Source organism: Gymnoscopelus braueri (genome assembly GCF_963280865.1).
Source record: "Gymnoscopelus braueri genome assembly, chromosome: 7".
In the NCBI taxonomy this organism is placed as follows: Eukaryota; Metazoa; Chordata; class Actinopteri; order Myctophiformes; family Myctophidae; genus Gymnoscopelus; species Gymnoscopelus braueri.
In genome coordinates this window covers 23737281-23763292 of record NC_137608.1, presented here as the reverse complement: position 1 = coordinate 23763292, position 26012 = coordinate 23737281, and the positions used below count along the sequence as shown (strand labels likewise).

The following is a 26012-nucleotide window of genomic DNA, read 5'->3' as shown; positions in this document are numbered from 1 at the left end:
AACAAGCCCAAATAAGCAACTATACTTCAGAAACAACCAGCCCAAATAAGCAACTATACTTCAGAAACAACAAGCCCAAATAAGCAACCATACTTCAGAAACAACAAGCCCAAATAAGCAACTACACTTTAGAAACAAGCCCAAGAAACTGCAACCGTACACCAATATTTACAAGCAACTTTACAGAAAAACAAGCCCAAAGTCGCTTATAATAAGCGGACATGGCAACGCTGCATCTGACATCTGTCACATCATGTAGGCCGCCTAGTGTTTTATAAAAACACAATCACCCGATTCACAGATACTTTTGAATAATTGTTGTACTTGATATATATATATATATATATATATATATATATATATATATATATATATATATATATATATATATATATATATATATATATATATATATATATATATATATATATATATATATATGTATGTATGTATATATATATATATGTATATATATATATATATATATATATATATATATATATATATATATATATATAATAATTAAAATGTTTAAATAGTAAACATGTTGAATAGCCTACAACATGGTTTAGGTACTTGGTACTTGGTTTAGTTTAGCATAATAATAATAATAATAATAATAATAATAATAATAATAATAATAATAATAATAATAATAATAATAATAATAATAATAATACAATAATAAGAATAATAATGATAATAAGAATAAAATAGGCCTACAAATTATAAAGAGCCAAGAATGGAAGAAAGACTTGACTTGTTGATTTCAGTGGTGTTGGGCCTGTTTATGTTAGTCCTAGACTCTAGTTAGCCTATTACAACACAAAACAGGCTATTTTGTGTTTGATCAAATTTAAATTTCATATTTATATCAAATGTCAGCTAATAACTCACACACCACATCCATTAAGCTGCCTATATAGTGTGTTGGCATATTTTCCATGTGAGCAACAGAGCAGGCTTTGTTTCAGCACTGCTTCAACCAGCAGCAATTATTGCGTAACTTTGGCGCCTTTGAATCACTCTTTCCTTTCCCTTTAAATTGGCCAAAATGCAATAACATAAACAGACTTTTCGGCGCGGGAAAAAGACATCTGATCCGACAGCACTGTAAGATTAACCGCCCTTTACTGTCGTTGGTTGTATTGTCACAGAACATGACTGTCCTTCATCTCTATTGGCCATTTCTGGTGTCAATCAGTGTTGCCAGGTTGTGTGAAAGAAACAAGCAATCACTTCTATGAGAACAAGCCCAAAAGAAGGGTAGGCCATGAGCACTTTAAATGTATATTCATCAGCTATTTGAAAATAACCGATGTACAAGCGTTGTACAAGCGTATTTTCAAAACGATCTTGGAGAAAAGGTGAAAAAAGCCCCAAAAACCGCAGCCCGCGCAACCGCAACTCCCAATATTTACATGAGACTTTACAGAAAAACAAGCCCAAAGTCGCTTATAATAAGTGGCCATGGCAACCCTGGTGTCAATGTACCAAGGCGCGCAGTGAGCATTTAAAGCTCATTGGATGAGAAGTATATGTCACAGTGCTGTCATTGGCTGCGGCGCTGCCCCGGTGGGCGCGCCCGGCTCTGTGGCTCGTGTAATAGGTGGTTTCCGACACATGTGGTTGGATCCCCCCAAACCCACTTGTCGGTCAACTGCTCAGGCGCGATTTGCAACGCGGGACAACGTTTCCGAGAGGAGAGAGCAGAGCACACACTTCATTCATACACAGGACAGCCTGCAGCCCACCACGGCCACACAAGGAACATCTGCTGGATACTTTGCAACAAAAGACTGCCTCACTGGATTGTTTTGTCTCATTGGAAATGAAGGATATATTCACGCCCGACTAAAAAGTGACTTTTCCCCCCCTTTATTTTTCTGTTGGATTTTCAACTCATCGAGATTAGTTTGAGTCTTCTTTTCCTCCTTTTCTACATCTGACAGTAGGCGTTGCTTTTTTATACGTTCCAGTTATGGCTGACAATAAGCAGCACCCGCATGTTATTTTTTGCAACGACTCTCCCAAAAGAGTGTTAGTGTCTGTGATCAAGACCACTCCGATCAAGCCGAGGAAGACAGAGGTCCTGATGCCGACCAGCCCGGGGTTCAGTGACTTCATGGTGTACCCGTGGAAGTGGGGAGAGAATGCCCACAATGTGACACTGAGCCCGGGGTCTAGCGTGAACGGGGCATCGTCCCCCACTGGGACCAAGACGGCCAGTGAAACTGAAGCTGACATGATGACTCCCCTTTCACCTGACCAGATGAAGGTAGGCTACTGTTAAATCTAGCAGCCATGAATGAAGGGAGTGAGTAGTGAAAACCTATTGCAGGATCATGCTTTCTGAATGCAGTTTAATATCGAGTGAGTGTCTTATAGCACCGTTACAACCAACAGATTTGTTACAGAACGCATGTATGGAATGTTCCAATGTAGGTCATTGTGCTTTTAGAAACACATAAGTAGGCTATTATGTCATTGTATACAGTCAGAGTCAGTGTGTATAAAAAAGGATCATGCAGCCTGAAGGCAATCTCTATAACCATAAGTTAAATATATATAACCAATACAAATAGGATAGGTCTAGAATTCATTCATTCATATCAAGCTGCTTTGATATAAAAATGGAGTCATTTAAAAAACGCCCGCGCAGAAGGGCGTGACATGCTGGGTTTAAACCACCTCAGACTCTTCCTGGTCCATGGAGCAGCTGCTCTTACATGACGTCTAGTCGCGCGCCAAAAATCGAACCGGATGTGAATGAAATGAATATGCATGAATGATGTGTGTCCTTCTAACAATGAATGAATGAATGAATGAATGTAGCCAATGTGAGCTGTGGTCACCTTATGAATAGCCATGTCTAAAAACATTTTTTACATTTTTTTTATTAAGCTTTGACAGATACAGGCTTTATGGATAACATTAAAAGAACCTATCACTGATCTGCAGCTACTCAGTCAGGGGCATATATCAACTGAATGTTGGATGATTAAAATGTCCTTGAGCTTTATGGGATTACTGTCATTATTAACCTTACACGTTAATAATGATGATTGATGATGATAATAATAAACAATGCAACTGAGTACCAGGCCATAAATACAGTATAGTTCAATGAAATTCAACCATTTGGAATATGTGGGAATATGTTGATTTGTGACATTTTAGAGCATGATGATATGACATTGTGGAGTAAATTGCAGTGATATTTTTGCAGCAACTTTGAAAGTACTGCCGGTAGTTATGCTACAGCAGTGGTTCTCACACTTTTACATTTCAAGGACCCCACTTAACTCTGACAGAGTACAAATGGAACCAAATGGACCCGTTAGGGTCCATTTGGTTCCATTTGTACACTGTCAGAGTTACAGACTTGTAAGGGTCCATTTAGAACCCCCTCAAGGAACCCTGAGAGTCCCTGGAACCCTCTAGTTGTACTACAGTATATGTTCTCAGTAAAAAAAGAGTCACTTTGACAATCATCTGACATTTTTATTCAATGACGTAGAGACTAAAACCACACTTCTCTTCCTTTCAGGATGGCATCCGCCGTGGCCGCCCACGCGCCGACACCGTCCGAGAGCTGATCAACGAAGGGGAGACCTCCTCCAGCCGCATCCGCTGTAACATCTGCAACCGAGTGTTCCCCAGAGAGAAGTCTCTGCAAGCCCACAAGAGAACGCACACCGGTGAGAGAGAGCACAGGAGAGAGGACATAGGACAGCATTACCGTAGTGGTTCACCAGCAGTGGTACAGTGATAGATGATGAAAATTCTGTGACCCTGCTAGGTATCGATGGACAAGTGGGTTATATTTGATATGCCATGAGGCCAGGGAACAAAGAAACAATATTACGCCAACATTCTGAAAAGCAAGGGACATATCTATGTCTTTGCTATTTAACCACTAGAATCCTTGCATCCATATTCAAACATTCTGCGAAAATAGCATTTTTTAATTTTCGGTGAAGATATACCCTAGTATAGAGTCCTGAGGGACTCTGGTCAATGAAGTATACTGTATAGGGTTTAAGCGGTTAACAAGCTATTGTATAGATATTGTATATTACTTACAAATGTTATCTCTCTCTCAGGTGAGCGTCCCTATCTGTGTGACTATCCTGACTGTGGAAAGGCTTTTGTCCAGAGCGGCCAGCTGAAAACCCACCAGCGGCTCCACACTGGAGAAAAACCCTTTGTCTGCTCTGATAAGGGTGAGTCACTTGTAGATCAGCAGTCACCAGGACTCAAGACTTAAAGGATGTATGAAGGGCACTAGGCTAATCTATTTTTAACGATTTTATTAATCAATGCAGTTAAAATTCCTAAATGATGATAAATGCAGAACTGAAAACTGTTAAGTTATCTGGACTAAAATAGACATCATCTGGCATGCCTGTTTGTTTGTGATAGTATCTAAATCCAATATCACGCACAATAAGTACATTATACCTGGCCTTAGAATCTGCTTGCTCAAGGATGGTAAAAAATCAAGCCTTCACTCATTTAAATTTGAACCAACTTCATCTTTATTTTGTCCTTTGCTATTTGATGTATCTTCTGCTGACATGTGGACTTCATTGTAGGATGTGGCAACCGCTTCACACATGCCAATCGACACTGTCCTAAGCACCCATATTCCCGGCTGAAGAGGGAGGAGCCAAAAGAGACCCTGGGGAAGTCCCAGTCTGTGGACAATAAGGCTGTGGCAGAGTGGCTGGCAAAGTGAGTGAATACGTTATTAGTAATGTACTCTTATCAGGTGTGGGGTCCTACCAGAAGTAGGCCCGTGTCTTGGTTTGGTTCCCAATAAATAGTTGCAGGAAGCAGGTGTACAGCTATAATAACAAAATTATAATAGTAAATCATTTGTGATATCAGCAAGCATACTGCCCCATGACCCGATATCACTACATCTATAATCCTTTAATTTCGTTACAAGCTACACGCAGAGTTCTTTGACAGGATAAAGTGTATTAGGTTGAGACAGATCAGTCGTGGTTAGTATTTACAATATTAAATGACATATAGTTTCATGCAATGTTGATTCACTGGTGAAAGATTACCATGATGAGAACATCAGTGGACAGACAAAAATGGGGTAACATACATTATACTGGGCTATTATAATTGCGTAGATAGGATGAATACAACTTAATGTAATGCCTGCATTGCAATTGCTTACACTGTCATCTCTGTCCTCGCAGGTATTGGGAAACCCGTGAGCAGCGTGCCCCTGCAGCCACAGCCACCAAGGGGAAACCCCAGAGCAAAGGGGGAGTTGAAGACCAGGAGCAGCAGGATCCCATGGGCTTCCTCCAGTCAGATGAAGAGGAGGAGACAGCAGAAGAAGAAAAGGCCAGCCAGGGGGGAGCCGCCAAGCGTCGTCTCCAAGAGCAACGGGAGCGTCTCCACGGCGCCATGGCGCTCATTGAGTTGGCCAACAATCTGTCTCCCTGAAGCCCCACCCACCCATTCCCCCTCTCTAACCCCATTGCGCTTTCCTGCAATATGATCTATAGGTAGAAATTGCTCATACATGCAGATCAAAGACTAGTTTAGTTCATCCTTTTTGAGATGCGAAACTCTGCTATGACGATGATGAGGAGATAATAGGCCTTAGATCAGTGTTGATGGATAGCACCATCCTTTACCCTGCACGGCCCCAGGAGGCCACAAACTAAAGCACCTTATACAGCTTCATGTTATCCTTTTATAGGCTGCTATGATCGTAGATTGATTATATGAAGAATGTCTTTCTCTTTCATTTGCCTTGTAAAGGCAAAGAAAGAGTACCTTTTTTTTGTCGTTTTGTTTTTTGTTTGCACTTTGGTTAAAACGAGTTTCAGTATGTTGAGAGTGTACGAGAGAGGTGTTTTATATGAGTGATGTGAATATTGTGTGTATATAATTATATATATGGATTAAGCTAAGAGAAACAGAATGATACAGGGTGTGTTCAGACAGGATGTGTCGGTTGCATCCCAACTGTCAACTGGCATCTTTTGTCCTTTTCTGTGTTGAAAACAAAACTCGGGAGTGACAGTGATAACCATGCATGTCCAGCCGTTTTACTCTCATCTATACATTTGTTTCACATAGGTGGTACTGGTAACTGCGGGTGGATCATGAAAGGAAGGGAGCTAGAATGTTGTGTTGCAGCTGTTGGAATAAGCCATTGCAAGCCTAACCCAGAGGTCTGAAAATACACAAGTTTTCACCAACCCTCCAACCTTACCTTTAAGAGCTACCCCAAGTGTCACACAGCTGTGACTGTAACCAAAATTACATAACCTGACACTAGTATGGGGGGCGTATCTAGTCTTTCCCCTAACTCACTTAAAGATAGCCTGTATGTAAGAACAAATAGGTTGGATGCTAGTAATAGGTTAAAACATTCTAAATTGCTGATTGAAACTTTTTGCAGATATATTTCAAACATCTAACATTCTTTTTGTTCTGTAGTTCTGAGGCTGATTTCAAACTGGGCAAGATGTCTTGCACAATCATGTGTGATGTTAAAGATACAGCTATCTTTTATATTAAAAGGTAACAGATCATTTTGCGATTTAGGCATTGCAGTGGTTTATGATAGTAATAAGTGATAAGTAATCTCATTTCATCATGTTTCACTTATAAGGTATTTATTTAAGTGTTGTTTTTTTTTCCCTTTTAGCTAACATTGTGTCTAATTCCAAATGTGTAAAGTGTTCTATAGGCCTGTAAATGTAAACATCCTGCCTTGCACAGTTAACTTGTAAAAGTTAACTTCCAACTAAAAATAACTTTCAGAGTTTGTAAGATGTAGTTATAAGTGTCCTTTTGAGCTAACATTCTACAGTTACATATGCTACCTGTCCTAACTTAATTGACCCCAATACTGATGCAGTCCCCGAGTCCCAGCAATCTGCTTTAGCACTTGTATCATCTAATGTTTTGCATCCATGGATTAAGCTTGCAATGGAGTGAACATTGTTTTTTTGGCATGTCCAAAGAAGTGGCACTTGTCTTTCATAAACAGAATATGCGCGGTGTTTGAGGGTTACTAGGAACACTACATATTTAACACTGTAGGAAGCCTCTTATGAATGGCCAATTGTTTAGGTTTAATTTATACTTTTCAATGAAACTGATTTTCAACTGAAAAAGTCTGTTTTGTCAAGCAACGTGATCAAAGGAAATATTTGCCCTAATGGTATTGTAGGTTTGTGGTTTTCTTATAGGAAGCGAGTGCACCATGCAACAATTTGACACTTATGATACATGTTTTTGAAATTATGTGATTGACATAGTGCATTTATGTAGTTGAGGTGGAACTGGAAGACAATTGAATTGTTGATAATCAAAACAAAATGATTTATTGTACCCAAGTATAGTATATCTTAAAGTATCTCTAACCCTTTGTCTATTTGGTTTGAGGAAAGTTTGGCATATAATATATATATATACAGCGTGTTTGTTAGAATTGAGTGCGCACAATCTTCCAACTTGAGATTGACATTAGACTGTTATTATGGATTTCAGTCCCCCCCCCCAACCCCAACCCCAGTGCAGATCAACATTGTTCATTCACGTTTGTTGCATTTACAGAAATACAGTCTTGCTTGGTCAGTAGAATTGTTACTACACGTTGTCAAATATTACTCCGACAGGGCTCCACACTGTTTTATACTTGCTGGTTTTTCAATAAACATTGTTCATTGATCATGACCCTGGACAAACATTCATTTCTTTGCAAGATATTGCAATTATCATACAATTGGCGGTACAATTTAATATTTGGTATACAATCAAGTATGACAGGAAATCAATTACCGGTAACATGTTTAAATAAATATAAGAGTGACAGTAAATCACTTGCTCCAATGTGGAGCAAAAACAAAAAAAAGCACCATAAACAGGTACGGTTAAATTAGGTCCATTTAGTTAATAGAACGCTTCTCTGTAGAGTCCTCATCAATGAGGACCTTCAGCTGTCCTTGAGTTCTGTTTCCATGACCTTCAGATGGTCCTTTGTTTGTAAAGGTCAGGTATGAGTACGCCAGTCCACCTGACATACTGCAGGCCAAGGGAGAATAGACAGAATTAATTTCTAGATCACTGAAATGAACAGAATGACTTAAATGAATGTGAGGGAGCAATTAAATCAGTTTGCAAATTATGAAGTGTATCAAACCCAAACCATGCCTTATAATGTTTATAGTAGAATATGGTTATACAAGCCTAACTGGAATGGACACGTTTTAAGGATGTTATGGAAACACTGCCCAATATTTCCATACTGTGTTTAAAATATGTACTGAATATGTAAATGCTTTCCTCTGTAACAAGTAGCACCATATTTGTGACTTCCACACCGTGCAAGATAATTCCAAGTAATGGCAATTATTTAAACAATTGCTCATTATGTTAATTATGTCTGTTGAGATAACTGGTTCTCTGCAGTAGTGATAAACTAGGTTCTACTCTTCTGTAACCATGCTATGCCACCTTGGTGTTCCGTTTAAAATTTCCAATGAAAGAAATACAAATATATATATTACCAGTTGAAATTAGCCCTAGCGGCCTAATGAGAGAGGGAGACAGAGAGACAGACAGAGAGACACAGAGAGAGAGAGAGAGAGAGAGAGGATCTTTTGGCTATGCCAGGTGTGCCTTGGCACCAAAAAGGTTGGGAAGCACTGCAGGTGTCTAAAAATGGCAGGTTCCTGATTATCTAGCAGCTAGATAATCAGGAACCTGCCATTTTTAGACACCTGCTTCATTGTTTTAATTGTACTGGCTTTGGACCAATACTGTCATGCTGCATGCTTTGTTCTTAAGTTTAACCTTTGGATGCAGATGGTGAGCTACTGCGTCATGGTTCTTTCTTTCCCTGTAAAGATTATATGTATAATGTATTACAGAGTGGCCTGTAAAGTATGTGTTGGGTCACGGGTGGGGCTAAAAGGCTACTTTTGTGCTGGGTGATGTTTTGGTGCTGAGGTAAGTAAACACAAACAAGTGACTTGAGAAGACAGAACTAAAAGTCTTCAAGGGGAGTTATAACTACTTCTGAAGGACTTAAGACATATGGTGTAGAAACGTTTATTCTTACCAAATGGTAAGCCCCAAGAAGTTTGTCCAGGAAAACAAGTAGTCTCCACCAATGAAGATGCCTATATAGGCTACTGCAACGTTCTGAAGAGAAACACAAAATAACTTAATTTGGTTGGTTAAATCTGTTAAAATGTCTAATAATGACTGGGGTTCTGCCTTATCAGAAAGGCAATTCATATAAGTAGGTTCTTACCTTTATTGCACCTACCACTGTGGTGGTAAGGGCCGAGTTATAATGGCTGCAGAGAACTATGGAGTACATCAGCACAAACCTGAAATTGTATAGTTCTGGCTTAGAGAAATGAGCACGTATGTGTGTTTGTGCATGAGGCGGTGTTCACCACTTAAAGGAGTAGTTCACCCCAAAAAACTATTACACACCCACACACCCCATGAAGCCTTGAATGTGAGTCAATAATTTGATGACCGACGGAGACTCAAAGAGTCTCCTATTGACTGATGACCCGGTCATCCAATTATTGGCTTAGGAATGCGACAAAAACAAAAAAATCTACATGAACTCAAGGCTTCATGGGGTGTGTAATTGATAGAAATGAGAAAATATGTAACTTTTTGGGTGAACTACTCCTTTAAGCCCTATAAATGATATGTATATACTTAATCGTAAAACGGATAGAGAAAATAGCAGATTTTCAAGCTCACAACGCAACACGATGCGACAAGCTTGTAGATCTGCAATTTTTGCTATTTTGGAAAATGTAAATACTTTTTACTATACTAATTTAAACATTTCAAAGATTTCTGAAACTTAGCCCAAAATAGGGACACCAGGGTTGATGTGGTTAATGTAAAAACAAGCCCAAAGGTAGGTGAACAATGTTTTAGTGCTAGGATAGCTGTGAAATGACTGATACACACTAACCAGTTTGCTGCATGATTTGAATGAATCTTACCCCATAATGCATGACATAAGGAAGCAAAGAATGAAAGAGGCCTCCACCCAGTGCTGAAATGTGATTGCCTGAGGACACAAACCGAAAAGGCAGTAAGTGAATCTGGATCACATTTGATCACTATCACAGTGACTCACACACGAGGTAGAGTGGTTATCTGGGAATCAGAAGCTTGCATACATATTATGAATGTATTTATGTAAACATACAGTATCTCTCTCACACACACACACACACACACACACACACACACACACACACACACACACACACACACACACACACACACACACACACACACACACACACACACACACACACACACACACACACACACACACACACACACACACCAGAAGAAAGGAACATGGTTGTGTTCTGTACCTGGTGCAGGTCTCCTGTGAATGCACTTGCCAACAGAGTGGGGATGACAATAAGTAACGCGTTGTAAAATAAGACTCCATATTTTCCAAGACCCTTGACAGAAAACAAAAAACTATGATGAGACAGAAATCTACAGTAATACTGCAAAGAGCCTGCTTTTTAAAGTCAGGATAGATAGTCAGACAGACAGGGAATTGCACACGTTAGCAATGCTGCAAATCTCCTCGTGCAACAACAGATTTACAGTCTTTTAACTGCCAGGATGGTCAGACAGATAACATGGGTAACACTGACAGATAGACGGGGTATCAGCATTCTAAAATGTGTGTGTTTAGGTGGGCATTTCTATGTATATACTTATGTTATGTACCATTTCATGTTCCCTCGCCCCTTTTCACTTCTGTGTATCTAGTATAGTGTGTATGCTTCTGCAGGGATCTATGGTATGATCCTGTTGGGAAAACCATTGTGTTTACTTAAAGGTAGGGCAACAGATAAGGTACAACTTTAGATATTTACATACTAGTCCATATTTAGACTACAATGTTGGTTGCTTTTTAAAAACAATTATATAGAAATGACTTACTTAGTATAATGTTGGTCTATAAATGTACATTGTAAATGTCTTGCATTCAAAAACAGCTACACTTGCAATGCTCTGTACGCCTCTCTACTTTTAACTGGGAAATTACATTTATATTGATGATAAAAGTATCCTCGCCATATGGAGCTTGGGTGAGTATTCCAGGGTGGGCTTATTCCCCTCCTCACATAACAAAATGTTATTTACTGGATGATTTCTGATTTCTTCCATCCTATGACATACCCCCTGTTCTGAACGTGCAGGGAAACGTACCTCTGTCCCTAGCTTTTGCTTGGTGTACACACCGTTGGCAGCAGTGAAGGCATCGTTGAGCAGGATGAAAGTATAAGCCCCAACATCGAAGGCCAGGTCAGAACTATATGGCAGATAGAGAAGTGAAAGGTAAAGCACAGTCATCACCCTTTGTTCCAATAAGTCTGGTATTGGAAAAGGTCTTATTTTATTTTTTTAAAGAAAATAAAATCTATTCCCAGGGTGACTGATTCTGGTTGAGAAAAAACAACAGTACCTTGCAGCAACCAATGCCCCAAAGACTATGGCCACGACACAGTAGACAAGAGGGCTGGGAAATGTTTTCCTGAAAAAAGAAATAGCCAAGCATACAGTTCAAAAGCAGACGGTAGAGAGGAGAGTCTCTCCCTCAAGTAAAACATAAACAACAACCCTCAAATCATGTTCATGTATTTTGGGGTTCTCACTCTTCTCCTTAGCTCTCTTTCACTTCTCTTTCTCCAAAGAGAAGTGAATGCTGCAGGTCTCCATTTGACCTGCAGCATTTATTACAACATATATGTGCTTCAAAACTGAAACAGATCATAAAGATCAAAGATATAACCAACCTTAATATCAAAGCTTCCATGATCATTGTCATCAATATGGTGAATTTCCTTAACACTGTGAACATGGGTAAGCTGTAAACAGTGGACAAATTAACAACAGCAATCCGAAAATGGACTAAAATCATCAGTTGTTTGAAGTGATGATAAAAAAGATTGGGTGAAACCTTAGCTTTTTGGTGCTTGCGAGGCCTGTTATATGGTTCCCAAGGTACAGTAAGGGGAGAGGGAAAATCTGTCAAGAATGGGTGTCAAGACAGTTAAGCCTTTGAAGTACTCAACAACACACACCAATGACTGAAATTGAGTTACATTGAAATGAAAATGCTTACTTTAAAGACAACGCTTCTGTCAAAATCTTGAAACTGAACTGTTTGGTTCATTTTGGCAGCATAAAGGACTACAATGGTGACGATCATCTGAAAAATCCATAAGTATGACATTACTGGCAGACAGACACAATGTTACACTTGAATGTGAGGGAGTGAGGGAGTGAGGGAGGGGGGAGCGAGAGAGAGAGAAGGATGTCTAATTGAACGTATTAAGCACTACATATCATTGTGTATCCCTGCACTGTTTACACCAAATGACCTCGGTACATAGAAATACTGTCCATATAAACAGAGCAACTAACTTTTATTCAATTACATTTGAATAAATTGCTGCTACATCGAAATACTGCTGTCAACTTTCAAAAGTTTATACCAAGCTAGCCTCTCCTATATGGATGTATAACTATTTCTGAGAGAAAATGCATTTTTTTAAAAATATGGTTTAAGATAGTCTTCCATCAAAGTTGCAATGTAACACAGCTCTGTTGACACTTTTATTTTATTCCTATTTATATTCAATATTTATTTGTACATACATTGTTTTGATCGTTTTGTTCCACTTTTGCTTTGGCAATGTAAACGTATGTTTTCTCATGCCAATAATAAAGCACCTTTGAATTGAATTGAATTGAATATTGAGAGAGAGAGAGAGAGAGAGAGAGAGAGAGAGAGAGAGAGAGAGAGACTTACCTGTCCAATCCCTAGGCACATGTATGAGGGAAATCTATAAGGCGTAAAAAAAATATATATATATTGAATTAGTCCACACAGTAATGCAACAACAGCCAACATCAACATTAGTGCTATGCACCAACTGACACATTGACATTCTTCATCCGGTTGTGCAAATACTTCTGTAGTATATCCGTGACACATCATGATAATAAACCTACCTGAAGTTGGTCAGAACAGTTTTGTTTACCACAGTAATGAGAAACGAGCTAAAGGCGTAAAAGACCGCAGATGAAATTTTGTGAAATCCCGAGTGTTCCTTTTCTGGAGAAAGTGTGACAGACATGATTGTTGTCAGAATCGGGGATGTCAGCTACCGACTTTTGAAAGTAATTCCTGTTCCTTGTTCTCTGACTGGTCTGTTTGGTGACGGAGAGAGGGCGGGGCGGACCTCACATTATTACATAATCCCAGAAGTGTCCTAACTGGACCTTTGTTTACACATAGATAATGCATGTTTGATGCCTGTGGCACGTAATTTAATAGGCTACACCCAGCCGTGGTCATATTATTTGATACAGCAGCGCCTTAAGCATACAGTTAAGTTAACACGGGTTGTGAGGTTAGTTTGTGATTGTGGCCTGTGTTCCAACCATAGGTTCCAACGTCCACTAGAGGATGCTATTGCATAATATCTGATAAGCATGTTCTGCAAACGTCGAACTGATAAACAGTTGAACATCCATATTGGAAAGAAAGTGGGCCTCTTCATTACTTCCTTCACAAAGGTCAACCAATTATACTAATTAAGGCTCTGTTCCATTCTGGTCAAACAGAGTCAGGGTGCTACTCCGCTTCACCAGTGGGTCTTAAAGTGGGGTCCAGGTACCCTCATGGTTCCTTGAGGGGGTTCCAAATGGCACCTTACAGTTGTGTAACTCTTCTGAATGTACAAATGGAACCAAATGGACCATTACGGGTCCATTTGGTTCCATTTGTACACTCTCAGAGTTATGGGGGTCCTTGAAATTAAAAAAGTTTGAGAACCACTGTGCTACACTAGAGCCTTAAACTGTGAAAGGAACTATAATACTAATACATCACACAATTCTAACCCTTTCAATTACGTTTTCATAAAAACACACACACACACACACACACACACACACACACACACACACACACACACACACACACACACACACACACACACATTTAGATCATTAATGGTAACAGAAGAAAGGATCATGGTTGTGTTCTGTACCTCGTGCAGGTCTCCTGTGAATGCACTTGCCAACAGAGTGGGGATGACAATAAGTAACGCGTTGTAAAATAAGACTCCATATTTTCAGAAATACAGAATACAAAGCAGACAAAAAACTATGACGAGACAGAAATCTACAGTAATACTGCAAAGAGCCTGCTTTTTAAAGTCAGGATAGATAGTCAGACAGACAGGGAATTGCACACGTTAGCAATGCTGCAAATCTCCTTCTCCTCATACAACAAGAGATTGATTCTAATACGTTTACAGTCATTTAGACAGATAACATGGGTAACACTGACAGATAGACGGGGTATCATCTTAATTAAAAAAGAAAAAAAGTTTTTCTGTTTAATAGGTGCAGGTTCAGGGAGCAGGATGGGGCATAGCCTTCAACTTTAAATGTTTACTGTTGAATAATTGCTTGCCAACTAAAAAACCTCCAACTTTCAATTCTTACTGTAATGAATGAGTAATTGTCTGGAACACTTTAACACTACAATAACCCCTTGGCAGGAAAATTAAAGTCAGCAGCTGGGACATGTTTTGTGCTTAAGAGTTTATTTGGTAATGTCACCATTTGTTTTCTTTGTGTATTTTCTTACCCGTTTGCTAGATTGTCAACACTCCAAAGCTCATGAAACTGTCTCGGCTAGAACCCAAGTTATTTGATCACCAAAACCAAAGTGAGAGGTACAATTGAGAGTGGTAAGGCTTCGGGCAATGTACTCTGATACACTCTAATGCACCCCCATGGAGAAACCTGTCTTGACACGTCTCACTGCACAGACCAGATTCAAGCCACGGTCTTCAAGGGACCTACAATATTGAAAGTATATTCCTCTGGCCTAAAAGACACGTTTTGGCAAAAGCTTAAACAGTTGATTTGACCAAAGGCTCTTTTGGCAAGCTAGAAGACGTCTAGGTCCAGTTGCAAATTGCAGACAGGTGCTCTTTTATAGTGGTTTTGAAGGAGGGTAGGGAGTCACACTTTTTGATGGCTGGTAGAGCATTCCATATTTTGATGGCATAATAGCCTAGCCAGGTGCCAAGGCTCACTGTTGATTACTTTATTAATATGAACCAACAAAGGAAGTCTGTATGTCTTCATCAACACATTTCCGTATTGGCACTATTGGCTTTGACATTGTTCATGAATAAACTGGACATTCATACATTTTAATTCAACCTGACTGAAACAGCATGAGGGTCCTGGCTACTTCCTTTGCTGATAAAACTTAACATTCAGACAAGGCAAAGGCAAGTTTATTTGTATAGTGCATTTCAACAAGGCAATCCAAAGTGCTTTACACAAAGCATTAAGCATTAAGACATTAAAATACAGAGCATTAATCTAGTGCAACAGAAACACAGTATAAGAACAGGAACTGCAACACAGCATGTTGGTTGTGACTTGTTGCCCAATAATCTCTCATCATGGAAGTCAGTTGGGTGCTGATATATATGTACCTGATGAGTGATGTCTTTTTTTGCAACCTTGTATTATGGTTGCCTCTATTTTAACCTGTTTTAGATGGCTGTAGTCTGTGGAGATTGGAGAAGATGGAAAATCTTGCCCCCAGACTACAGCTGAACATTAACACGCTAAATAATACTGGCACATTCACAACAATCTTGTTTACTTGTGCTCTGTCCTTATAATAAACTTGTCAATAAAAAAAGGGGGGGAAAATAAACGTGTTTCCAGAACAGATGTAGTCAAGATCAGTAAAGGTAAAGTTCCATAATGATGATAAAAGCCTTTATTCTACCAAAAGCTTATGTTACACATAATAACACATTTACACATCTGTAAAGGTCCTGGCATGGTATCAATCAAATTATTCCTAATTACTGATGTCATTACTCAGAGTGACTGTATTTTCATCCCCTGATGAAAATCTTTCTTGATGGTGCAGCTGTCTTCTGACTAAGATGACAGTAATGTCGGTCATATGTACCTCTTCCAGAAATGCCCGCCCCCCCCCCAAACTGTTTACTGTACATATTTTTCTTTTTGATCACTACTTGTTTATATGAAGCTTTTGCATATTATTGTATATTATTGTATGTCTTTAAATGTTTCGATGAATTGAATACAAGTTTATCCTTTTAGCATCCTTTTGTATGGAACTGTACTTTTTTTTTTGGCAAACTGTTAATAAAGTATTCAATCAATCAATCAGTTCATAAACACATGGTGATAGATGTTAGATGCAGACACATGCAACACAGGTTTTCCCGATGCCATATAAAAAGATCAAGTGTACAAATGATCACTCATAATTATTGTAAATAGTTATTTAATTATGTTTCTGTTAGACACCATGCTGGCGGCAGGGAGGAGAGCTTTATCGATTTAAAACAAGAATGACACTAGGCTATGCTTTGTCTTACTGTGTATTAGATGTTATAGAATTTCCTCTAACAAGTTTATAATTGTGGCACACTTACAGTATGTGAAACCTCCACGTGATAGTTTGACAAAGTTGGAGACATGTTCTTCAAACAGAGACATTTGAAATATTCAGATTTAAAACATTTTATTACAAAGCTACATTTTCATGGCATTGATTATACAAGTAAAGTAGTGAGCCACAGTTTTAACACTAAATGGATATGGATATCAGCAGTATCACAGATACATCACCAATAAAAAGAAAAACCTGTCCAACAGTTTGTAAAACACCAATTATAAAAAGAAAGAAAACCAGTTTCACATACTTACAGTATGTGAAACCTCCACGCCATGGTTGATAGTTTGACAAAGCTGGAGACATGTTCTTCAAACAGAGACATTTGAAATATTCAGATTTAAAACATTTTATTACAGAGGTACATTTTCATGGCATTGATTATACAAGTAAAGTAGTGAGCCACAGTTTTAACACTAAATGGATATGGATATCAGCAGTATCACAGATACATCACCAATAAAAAGAAAAACCTGTCCAACAGTTTGTAAAACACCAATTATAAAAAGAAAGAAAACCAGTGGAGAGTGTATGGAAGATTCTCTCCCCCCCACCCCACTCCGACTCCACTAAATCGTCTGATTTGCGCCATTCAGAAGCTGTGCCTTCAGTAGCCTTCTCTTGAGTTTGGGATGGGCACACACAGGCTTATCCAAGTCCCTGTAATACAATCTGCGAATGCAGATAAGACACAAGTTACATTGTAATCCTGCAATTGTGAGAATAATGCATGATCATGTCACAATTTAACAGCATTAACCATTAGTCACCTGTGGTATAGCCACTATATCTTATGTTTAGCAGAGCAACTTGCTAAACTGTTCAACTGTTCTTTGTCAGTGTGTTAGTTGATCATGAAGCACAGCTACTACAGTGTGTGATATCTACATACGCATACATGTGACAATCTGACTTTGTGTCGTCTTTGCAACTTACACAAGTGCTTGGATGTCACAGGCGCCATTGCTTTGCTGCATATCCCATTTTGCAACCTTAGACAGCGTTTGTGAAGAGAGACGTATTTTTGTGAAAGACGTACAGCACTTTGGGATACCTCCTACAATAGGGGGAAAGGAGATTAGAATCATCTGGAATTATTTTGGTGGTATAATCCAAGTGAAAACAATGACATGTTAAGGATAGGTCAAGGTTCAAGGGTATCTGCTAGTGTGAACGCTTTAAACAGTAACACATGGTTCTGGCAACTTGTGGCATCTTGTGGTACCTTGTGGTGATTAATATTATGCAACGTCAATAAAGGGCATTACATGAGAAAAATCATGAAAAAAATCTAACAGCAATCAACCAATATTTCATTTTTATGGTGAACACAAGAGTGACTTTAAATGGCCAGCTGAACTGACAGGTATTATCATTTGAAACTCAATTGAATGTCAATTTGTGAAAACAGGTTCAACATAATGGATGAATTCAGCAAAATAATTTGTTTTGCCGGTATGGGCATCAGTATGGTCGTGTAACTTCCACATAATTCACCTCCTCCGTGTACAACCCCCTCTCCAGCACACACAAACGCATACAGTATACACATTCTAGAGCTAAACATAATCTGAATATTGTCTTTATCATTGCTCAAATGAAAACATTGTTTCCACAAGAATTAAAATCCAGATTGATAGTAGGTGCTGCTTACCTTCAGTGAAAGGGATGGTTATAGCACACAAGCACAGGATCAGCACCACAGCTTTAGGATCCATGGTCACACAGCAGGGAGAATGGGGTGTGGAATGTTTCACCACTGCTTAAATACTGACACACTTTGTCATCCAATAGACTAGCATGCACACAAACTCATGCACGTGCATGCAACCTCCCCTCCACACGCACGCACGCTCGCTCACAAGCACACAGACACACAGACACACACACACACACACACACACACACACACACACACAAACACACACATACAGTTCAAAGCGGCATGCTCATATGGGTGTGACTGCGTACATAGCCATGTACATGTGTTCAAACTGCACACAAAAACAAATGTTTCATTTCATTCATGACAGTAATGTTATAACTTATGCAAAGCAATATTTTCATTTTGAATTTTTATTTGATTTTGTGGCTGAGAGAGACATTCTGGTATACAAGCCCCAACAGGCTTTACTACCGGAGTAGTTTCATTTGACTGATGTGGCCTGGAATGAGCACAGTGTCACAACAGACTCAAATAACAGGGATGCAGGTCACCATGCAATAAGGTCAGACTTGAGAAAGTACCATGAATAAAGCTGTATGAAAAGGCAGGGGAAAATAAGGGCATAAAAGATCAAATCAAACACATAACAGGACGAGACAAAACCACACTACAAAAGACAAATATAAAAAACAAGAGAACGAGAAAAAACAAAAATGTAATATTAAAATCAAAACAAAAAACGTTTCTCTGTCAGCAATTCCCAATATCAATTTTCTTTCCATCATCAGTCTTTTCATCCAGTACAAAGCAGACAGGCTTGAATCTTCAAGTCTGACCAGATCCTAAATCCAGTGTATGTCAGCTCTACCTGGTATGACATTTTCCTTTCCCCAAATTAGATGACAATGAGGTTAACCCAAATATTTTCCATACCAAAACCAAGACCATACCAAATATGAATCATGCTGCATTTGTTTTATCAACTTTTTTTTCTATTTAAAACTGTACTTTCTGGGGCACCGCTGGCCTGACAGCGAGTCCCGGGTTCGATTCCCAGGATGCGTGACACTCCTCTTTGACCGTTTCCATTCAAATCTCCACTGTACAATCAATAAAGCCCCCAAAAAATATATATTTTTTAAAACTGCACTTTTTATGACAAGCCTTGTTTTGATCATGTTTTATAATATTTTTATATTCAAGGGGTGGAGGTTCTTCCATGGCCTACTGGAAGCGTGCATGCAAAGTTTCATGCCGATCGGTCAAGCGGTACCTGAGATTAGATGTTCACAGTCTCACATTTTTAGTTTTAGTTTCAGTATTCAGTATAGTTTTAGTTTGTTTTTCTAATATAAGGGGTATTTTTCAGGGACAAGATGTAACAAGTTCAGAATAGGAATTACAATCTAAGCCTATTTATGTCATATGTGTCCTGATGAAGGTCTGAACAGGCCGAAACGTTGACGAGCAATAAATTACCAAGTGGAGCTTTTTGCAACTTTACAGGTGTGCAGACTCTATTCTTTTTTTCATGATACTTTGCTTGTCTAGCACCTGGGCCACGGATGAGCGTGCACAACCTTTTTCATAAGCCTATTTATTGTACCATGGTTGATTGACTTGCGTATTTGTCATGTTTGTTTTGAAACAGGTAAAGTTACTGTAGGTCTAATCTCTCATGACAGAATCTGATTTTTTTCCAATTTTTTTGCTGATGGGTTCCCAGATTGCTGTAGGTCTGACTTGCACCCGAGGAAGAAATTATATGGCTGCTTACATCTAACCTTTATATTTGACCATCATCACTTATAATACTTCTACAATACATTATGGTATTTGACAGCTTCTAAGAGCCTAAATGTCTCCACTATGCCTAAAAGCTATTGTTTTGGTACAGCCTATCTTGTTATGGTTCAGTCTGAACCAACATGCAGCTACAGTATAACTATGATCTCTGCTCTGTGCTCAAGGCAGAACTACCGTACCACTGACATGAGTGTTAATGTACTTCTGACCATGATATCATGATGTACATATAGCATAATCATCACCACCTAGAATATTGTCTCGACTCCTACTGTATGTGCCTCATCGATTGCTGATTGATTCAGAAATCGCTAGAAGGCGTTATTAATAAAGCACAGTTAGGGGTAAGTGTCTTGCTCATGGGGCACTTGACACTAACCAGGGGCCCAACCTGGGACCTTCTAATTACCAGACGGCCTCTCTACGCATTAGACCATCACTCCATAATTTTTTTGCATTTACTACGTAACTAACCCTTTAAATATCTGCATGTGCAGGATGCATACTTCAGAACATCAAGTGTCCCAAAGTACCCTAGCAGTTACAGTTAAGTTCCTAAATCCAGTGTCTGTCAGCTCTACCTGGTATGACATTTTCCTTTCCCCGGATTAGACTAAAACGTGAAAGAGAATGAGGTTAACCCAAATATTTTCTCACACCATACCAAATATGAATCATACTGCATTTCATTTTTTTGTTCTTTATTTACCCAGGGTAGTAGCTATAGGATAAGGATAAGCTGAGCACAAGTGCTCATTTTCAGCAACGCCCTGCACATAGAAACACACAGACAGACAGACACATTAAAACCTGGGAGCTGACTAGTACAACCACAGTCTTATGCTGTTGGCCACTAAGCAGCTCCACTGGAGCAGTTGGGGTTCAATGCCTTGCTCAAGGGCACTTCAGCGGTGATGGGGAAGTGGTGAACATTCACTTCCCCACCCAGATTTTTCCCTCCGGTCCGGGGATTCCAACCGGCAACCTTCCGGCAACGAGGGCGCTCCTCTAACCTTTAGGCCACCACTGTTTTAACAACCTTTTTTTCTATTTAAAACTTTACCTTTTGGGGCACCTCTGACACAGCCTGACAGCGAGTTCCGGGTTCGATTCCCGGGATGCGTGACACTCCTCTTTGACCATCTCCTGTCAAATCTCCACTTAGTCCGTGAGCCAGGACCCCAAAAATGGGGTCATCATTACCATCTGGGGGGATTAATTCTCATAGTGATTTTTGGGTAGGTATACACCCCTAGAGCTAGGAAAAATGTGATAGCCTTGCATCGGTGGTAGCTATCTGTGTGTTATCACTCCTTTTATAACCACAAGCCAAAACACAGTTTTCAAAATCCGAATGAAGCATTCTACTTCAAACTGATGGTTCTCTCTTATTATTGACCCTCTCTCTCTGAAAAATGGTTGGGATAAAGCTCAGACTATATATTGTCCAGAAATGTTGTTAAAATGTGCATATCTAGAATATTTTTCTATTACAGGCAGTGACAACATAGTGACTATATGTGACATAAGATGTACTTTGGTTTTAATGAAAGATGGAACACAAAGGGTTCCTTTGTAAATTACCTATAGATTTAAAACCATGTTTACATACATAGATTCTAAGGAAATGTATTATGAAATTCAATAAACAGAATATAGTGCAATGGGTAAGAAAATATCCAAAATGGCCACTAAACACACGCCTGGCAATTTTTTACTTTTAATCCGCTTGTCTTAGAATACCTCTGTTTAATACCTCTTTTTTAGGGTTTTCATATGTAGAATCCATTCCTGATGTTATTTTTTTAATATCAGGTCAATCATGTCAAAGGTCAGGTCAAGGTTAAAATTGACCTCTGGGAGAACAACAAATGGAAACAACTTGATGAACATTCATGGTTCACTATTCATGATTTTGTTTTGTGAAAAGTGTCATTAACATGTCACAAGAATTGGTATTCATAATAACATGAATGTAAAATGATATAATCTAATGTCAAATATGTATCTTTTGCAACTACATCTGTATTCTCCAACCCACATCCTGTTCTACCTCATCCTTACAAGTATCCTCCTTATTAACATCACTCCTCATCTGTAGCTTGAACATATCATCAGTAACCATCTTCACCAGAGCAGTTACAGTACATCAGTGATGTACTTCTCACTCTCTGTGCCCTAAATTGATATTGCACCATGTCACATAGCTCTGACGGTGGGGTCACCCTTAGCAATGACAGGAACAAGAATATCCTAGATCTCCTATCCAAATTTTGTGACATCAAACGACTTGTCAGGTGGGGCTTGGTGGTCTGCCACTTTCCACAACATCACTTGTAAATAAATGAGCCCACATGTGGTGCAACAGGTTGGTCGGTGTTGGAGGAAGGGCCATTGACTTGTGGCACCCACCTCACCCAGCACATCAGGGTAGCCTGGTAAGTTCCCTGCCAGCAAAGTGTAGTGTGCTCTGATCTTGCCTTTGTCATACATATAAGACTGTCCCATCCCAATGCTCCATCTATACTTTACACTGTAGGTCCACCTGATACACCCCAATACACAGCATACAACAGGACAAGAACATCAGTGTAATCACTGAGCATGTGTATCACACCCTTTCCAGAGATGGCTGCATCAGGGATATAGGAACTCATGGTGATGTCTGCCTCATCATGACTAAATGCAGTATCTATCGTCAGCACTGAAGGTGTACAACATGCTCAACGGCTTCTGCTTAATGTTCTTACTCTTCATGATGACATCTCATGTGGGTAAAGGACATTACTATTCACAACAGCATGGGGGCAAATTAGCCAAGGATGGGATTGAAGAGATGATCTTTCTGTGTGTGAGGAATCCTACACCCCAATATTTTATGACCAAGACACACCAGTGCTTCAACTCTCCCTCTGTTTCTGCACATTTTGGGGAAGGCTTCAGTCCACTCCACTCACATGCATCATGACAGCATCTTTCCTGATCGTTATGGCAGTCTGCTCCCCAGACTGGTCAGCAGAGACAGTGATCCAGAATCCATCATGGTGCCGACAGACAAGGTCTAGCTTAGCCTCTATGCTATGGCATGGAGCACATGCATCTTCAGCAGGCACTGGGTTAGATATCAAGCACACTGCACATGGCCAGCATGGAAGAAGTGCTTCAGTCATGTGCTTCATGAGAGAAAAGGTGAAGTTAATGTCAATGTGTCTCCCTGCGCATTCAAACTGGTGGATGTGAAGTGTAGGAAGAAGTTGTCTACCCACTGTCAGCCAGTAGGATGGAGATGTGCAGTGTCCAGGTAGGCTACTGCTGTATCTGTTCAAATGTCTTTGGCCAAGTTGATAGAAACCACTTCAGAGTGCTGCTGATACACTCAGGACTGACCACTGAACTTGCCTGTCATGTTCCGCAACCACATGCATTTCCACTTCCAGTGCTGAACCTTGCATCAGTTTTGCAATGCAGCTGAAGAATATAAGATGCTTATATACCTGCAAGGTGTCAACAAACGGCTCCATGTCAATTGTGAGGTGAATAGGGCCTGCTGTACATGTCAACCAGTGACCATATCTGCTGCCTGCTTGGACACCTGGTTGGACGATAAGGTGCGAGAGAGACCTTGACCTGACCTTTAGCACATAGGCCAAAGACTGACCAGCAAGTCAAAATATAACATTAGAAATAGATTCTACACCTATGAATGCCCCCCCCCCCCCAGGTCCCCATATGAATCACGTTCACGAAGTTCACAGATTCCCTCACACAACTGCAATATTTTGTTGTTTTTAACATAATTTAGTACAATGGAACATCACCATGGGATGGACACCATCTTTGATTTGGCAATACAAAATTAACTGATGGTAATTTCACTGATTCAGCCATATTTCTTGAACCCTAAGACCTAGTTTTAGACACCAAAACCACCTTTCTAGGTTGAACAGTATCATAAAGCCATTTAAGCTCCTGGCAGTCATATTGGACGCCATCTTGAAAATGATGGCTTTACGAGAAATATAATTTCCTAGATTTTTTTGTATGTTCTTAAGCATGCCTAGACGTACCAGAACCAATTGAAAAACCTTTTGTATATTTTTTTGGGGGGGGGTTAATAGTATGTTTTCATATATTGACCCATGTAATTTTCGCCTAGTGTTATAACATAAAATGCATGATAGCACCCATAAAGCTACCATTGGTGCAAGGCTATCACATATTTTCTAACTCTAGACATGCATACCTTGACAAAAATCACTATGAGCATTAATCCCCTCAGATGGTAATGACCAACCCCCCTGGCTCACGGACTAACTGTACAATCAATAAAGGCAGAAAAGCCCCCAAAAAATATATATTGCACTTTTTTATGACAAGCTTTGTTTTGATCATGTTTTATAATATTTTTATATTCAAATTTGGGGTGGAGGTTCCTACATGGCCTACTGGGGGCGTGCGTGCAAAGTTTCATAACCGATCGGTAAAGCAGTGATTAGATGTTCACAGTCTCACACACACAGACAGACTGACAATATCTCTGCCTCCCGGCTGTTTCAGCCTGGCAAAGATAAAAACAGTATCAGTATCAGTATTCAGTATAGTTTTAGTTTTTAAAATTTTATATGAAGGGTATTTTTCAGGGGCAAGATATAACAAGTTCAGAATATGTATTACAATGTGAGCACATCACTCTGTGAAGGCAATTGACTCAGTCATGCAGACATCCCAGTCTCAATAAACATATGTCACGCACCAATGCCTCCTCATTGTTGTGTTGACAAATTCGAAGACGTTAACAAAGACAAAAATTAAAGACAGTTTCTGTAGGCTATATAATATATATTAGATTTAGTTACTATGATATAACCTTGAATTAGAGTAGCATGGCATGTCAGTCGTGAGGAAACTATTGCTTGTTCATGATCAGGGATGTTTCCAACCTGATGGCTCCTTGCCTAAAAGTCTCAAACTACTAAATAAATATGCCATGAGCTCATTCTGTAAAAGCTAAAAATCCTGCTATCTAACCCCCACCCCTGCCTCCTCACAAAGCTCCCTGTTCCTCACATGCGTGCCCCTTTTCTGACCTCCTGCGTCCATAATACAGTGCAATGCAACAGTATGCTACTACCCTCTATGAACACGTTAAAACAAGTGCAATAAATAACTCACATTTATTTACCCATGTTTGACTCATTATCATTATTCAGTGTAGTGTAGTGCACCAACCTCAGCAAAACAAACTAATTGTACAGTATGTCTAGACATACCTTGACACATACATCAAATACATCAAAACAGAATTTGAAACAGGTGCTGTAGGTCTGACTCACACCTCATTTCTGGAAAAGGGGGAAAGGGCATATTTTTGTCACAGTACCTTAAGATTTGCACATAAGTTAAATGTGTCCTCTACATTTAACCCACCCTAACTATTAGCAGAAGTGGGCGTTATTATTAATAAAGCACAGTTAGTGAGGGGTAAGTGTCTTGCTCATGGGGCACTTGACACTAACAGACCAGGGCCAGGGGCCCAACCTGGGACCTTCCAATTACCAGACGGCCTCTCTACGCATTAGACCATCACTCCATTCTTTTTTTGCATTTACTGCATAACTAACCCTTTAAATATCTGCATGTGCAGGATGCATATTCAGGACATCAAGTGTCCCAAAGATTTTCCATATTCTTCAGTAGTCCTTTGGGACAACTGAAAGTGTGGGAAATAATTGTACACAATTACTATGGTTTATAGCCTTCTCTTACAAAGAGAAGATTATTTAGCCCAATTTCCCAAGCGCTCTGTATGACCACAGTAGCGGAAAGAATGGCATCCTTTGATTTAAACCGATTAGTGATGGATAAAAAACAACTTCTTTCAGATAAGCATTGTCGCAGACATCAGGTTTCAGCAAGGGAAAATGTTCAAGCATAAGATTGTGAAAATGT

The 26012-nt window shown here is 39.4% G+C and overlaps 2 protein-coding genes and 1 long non-coding RNA gene across 4 annotated transcripts; 1 reads left to right on the top strand and 2 right to left on the bottom strand.

Annotated features, from left to right (window-relative positions):
* The first annotated feature begins 1682 nt into the window (after positions 1 to 1682).
* On the top strand, positions 1683 to 5482 carry znf367 (zinc finger protein 367). The gene is made up of 5 exons (XM_080432855.1): positions 1683 to 2278; positions 3551 to 3701; positions 4107 to 4226; positions 4599 to 4737; positions 5220 to 5482. The coding sequence occupies exons 1-5, from the start codon at positions 1982 to 1984 to the stop codon at positions 5470 to 5472; spliced, it is 960 nt and encodes a 319-aa protein (XP_080288981.1). The 5' UTR covers positions 1683 to 1981; the 3' UTR covers positions 5473 to 5482.
* A 2442-nt stretch (positions 5483 to 7924) lies between these two features.
* On the bottom strand, positions 7925 to 13246 carry slc35d2 (solute carrier family 35 member D2). Its single transcript, XM_080432854.1, has 12 exons — positions 13075 to 13246; positions 12872 to 12905; positions 12182 to 12268; positions 12017 to 12084; positions 11853 to 11924; positions 11522 to 11590; positions 11266 to 11368; positions 10410 to 10502; positions 10026 to 10093; positions 9305 to 9383; positions 9110 to 9192; positions 7925 to 8070 (listed from the first exon to the last, which is right to left on the bottom strand). The coding sequence occupies exons 1-12, from the start codon at positions 13197 to 13199 to the stop codon at positions 7935 to 7937; spliced, it is 1017 nt and encodes a 338-aa protein (XP_080288980.1). The 5' UTR covers positions 13200 to 13246; the 3' UTR covers positions 7925 to 7934.
* Positions 13247 to 15367: 2121 nt separating this feature from the next.
* Positions 15368 to 18383, bottom strand: LOC308088732. 2 transcript variants are annotated; one of them, XR_013933464.1, is made up of 5 exons: positions 18246 to 18383; positions 17528 to 17648; positions 16858 to 17263; positions 15722 to 16583; positions 15368 to 15689 (listed from the first exon to the last, which is right to left on the bottom strand). It is a non-coding gene; the product is annotated as an uncharacterized lncRNA (long non-coding RNA). The 2 variants fall into 2 exon arrangements; XR_013933465.1 differs by lacking the exons at positions 15368 to 15689; positions 15722 to 16583 and having other exon boundaries at positions 16644 to 17263.
* Between the last annotated feature and the right edge of the window lie 7629 nt (positions 18384 to 26012).

What these genes read in the sequence shown, in the direction of transcription:
- znf367 (XM_080432855.1), top strand. Translation starts at nt 1,982, where the DNA reads ATGGCTGACAATAAGCAGCACCCGCATGTTATTTTTTGCAACGACTCT. An exon ending in TTTCACCTGACCAGATGAAG is followed by an intron (nt 2,279 to 3,550) that starts GTAGGCTACTGT and finishes TCTTCCTTTCAG; the next exon opens with GATGGCATCCGCCGTGGCCG. An exon ending in CTTTGTCTGCTCTGATAAGG is followed by an intron (nt 4,227 to 4,598) that starts GTGAGTCACTTG and finishes ACTTCATTGTAG; the next exon opens with GATGTGGCAACCGCTTCACA.
- slc35d2 (XM_080432854.1), bottom strand. Translation starts at nt 13,199, where the DNA reads ATGTCTGTCACACTTTCTCCAGAAAAGGAACACTCGGGATTTCACAAA. An exon ending in TGTGCCTAGGGATTGGACAG is followed by an intron (nt 12,269 to 12,871) that starts GTAAGTCTCTCT and finishes TGGATTTTTCAG; the next exon opens with ATGATCGTCACCATTGTAGT. An exon ending in ACAGAAGCGTTGTCTTTAAA is followed by an intron (nt 12,085 to 12,181) that starts GTAAGCATTTTC and finishes CATTCTTGACAG; the next exon opens with ATTTTCCCTCTCCCCTTACT.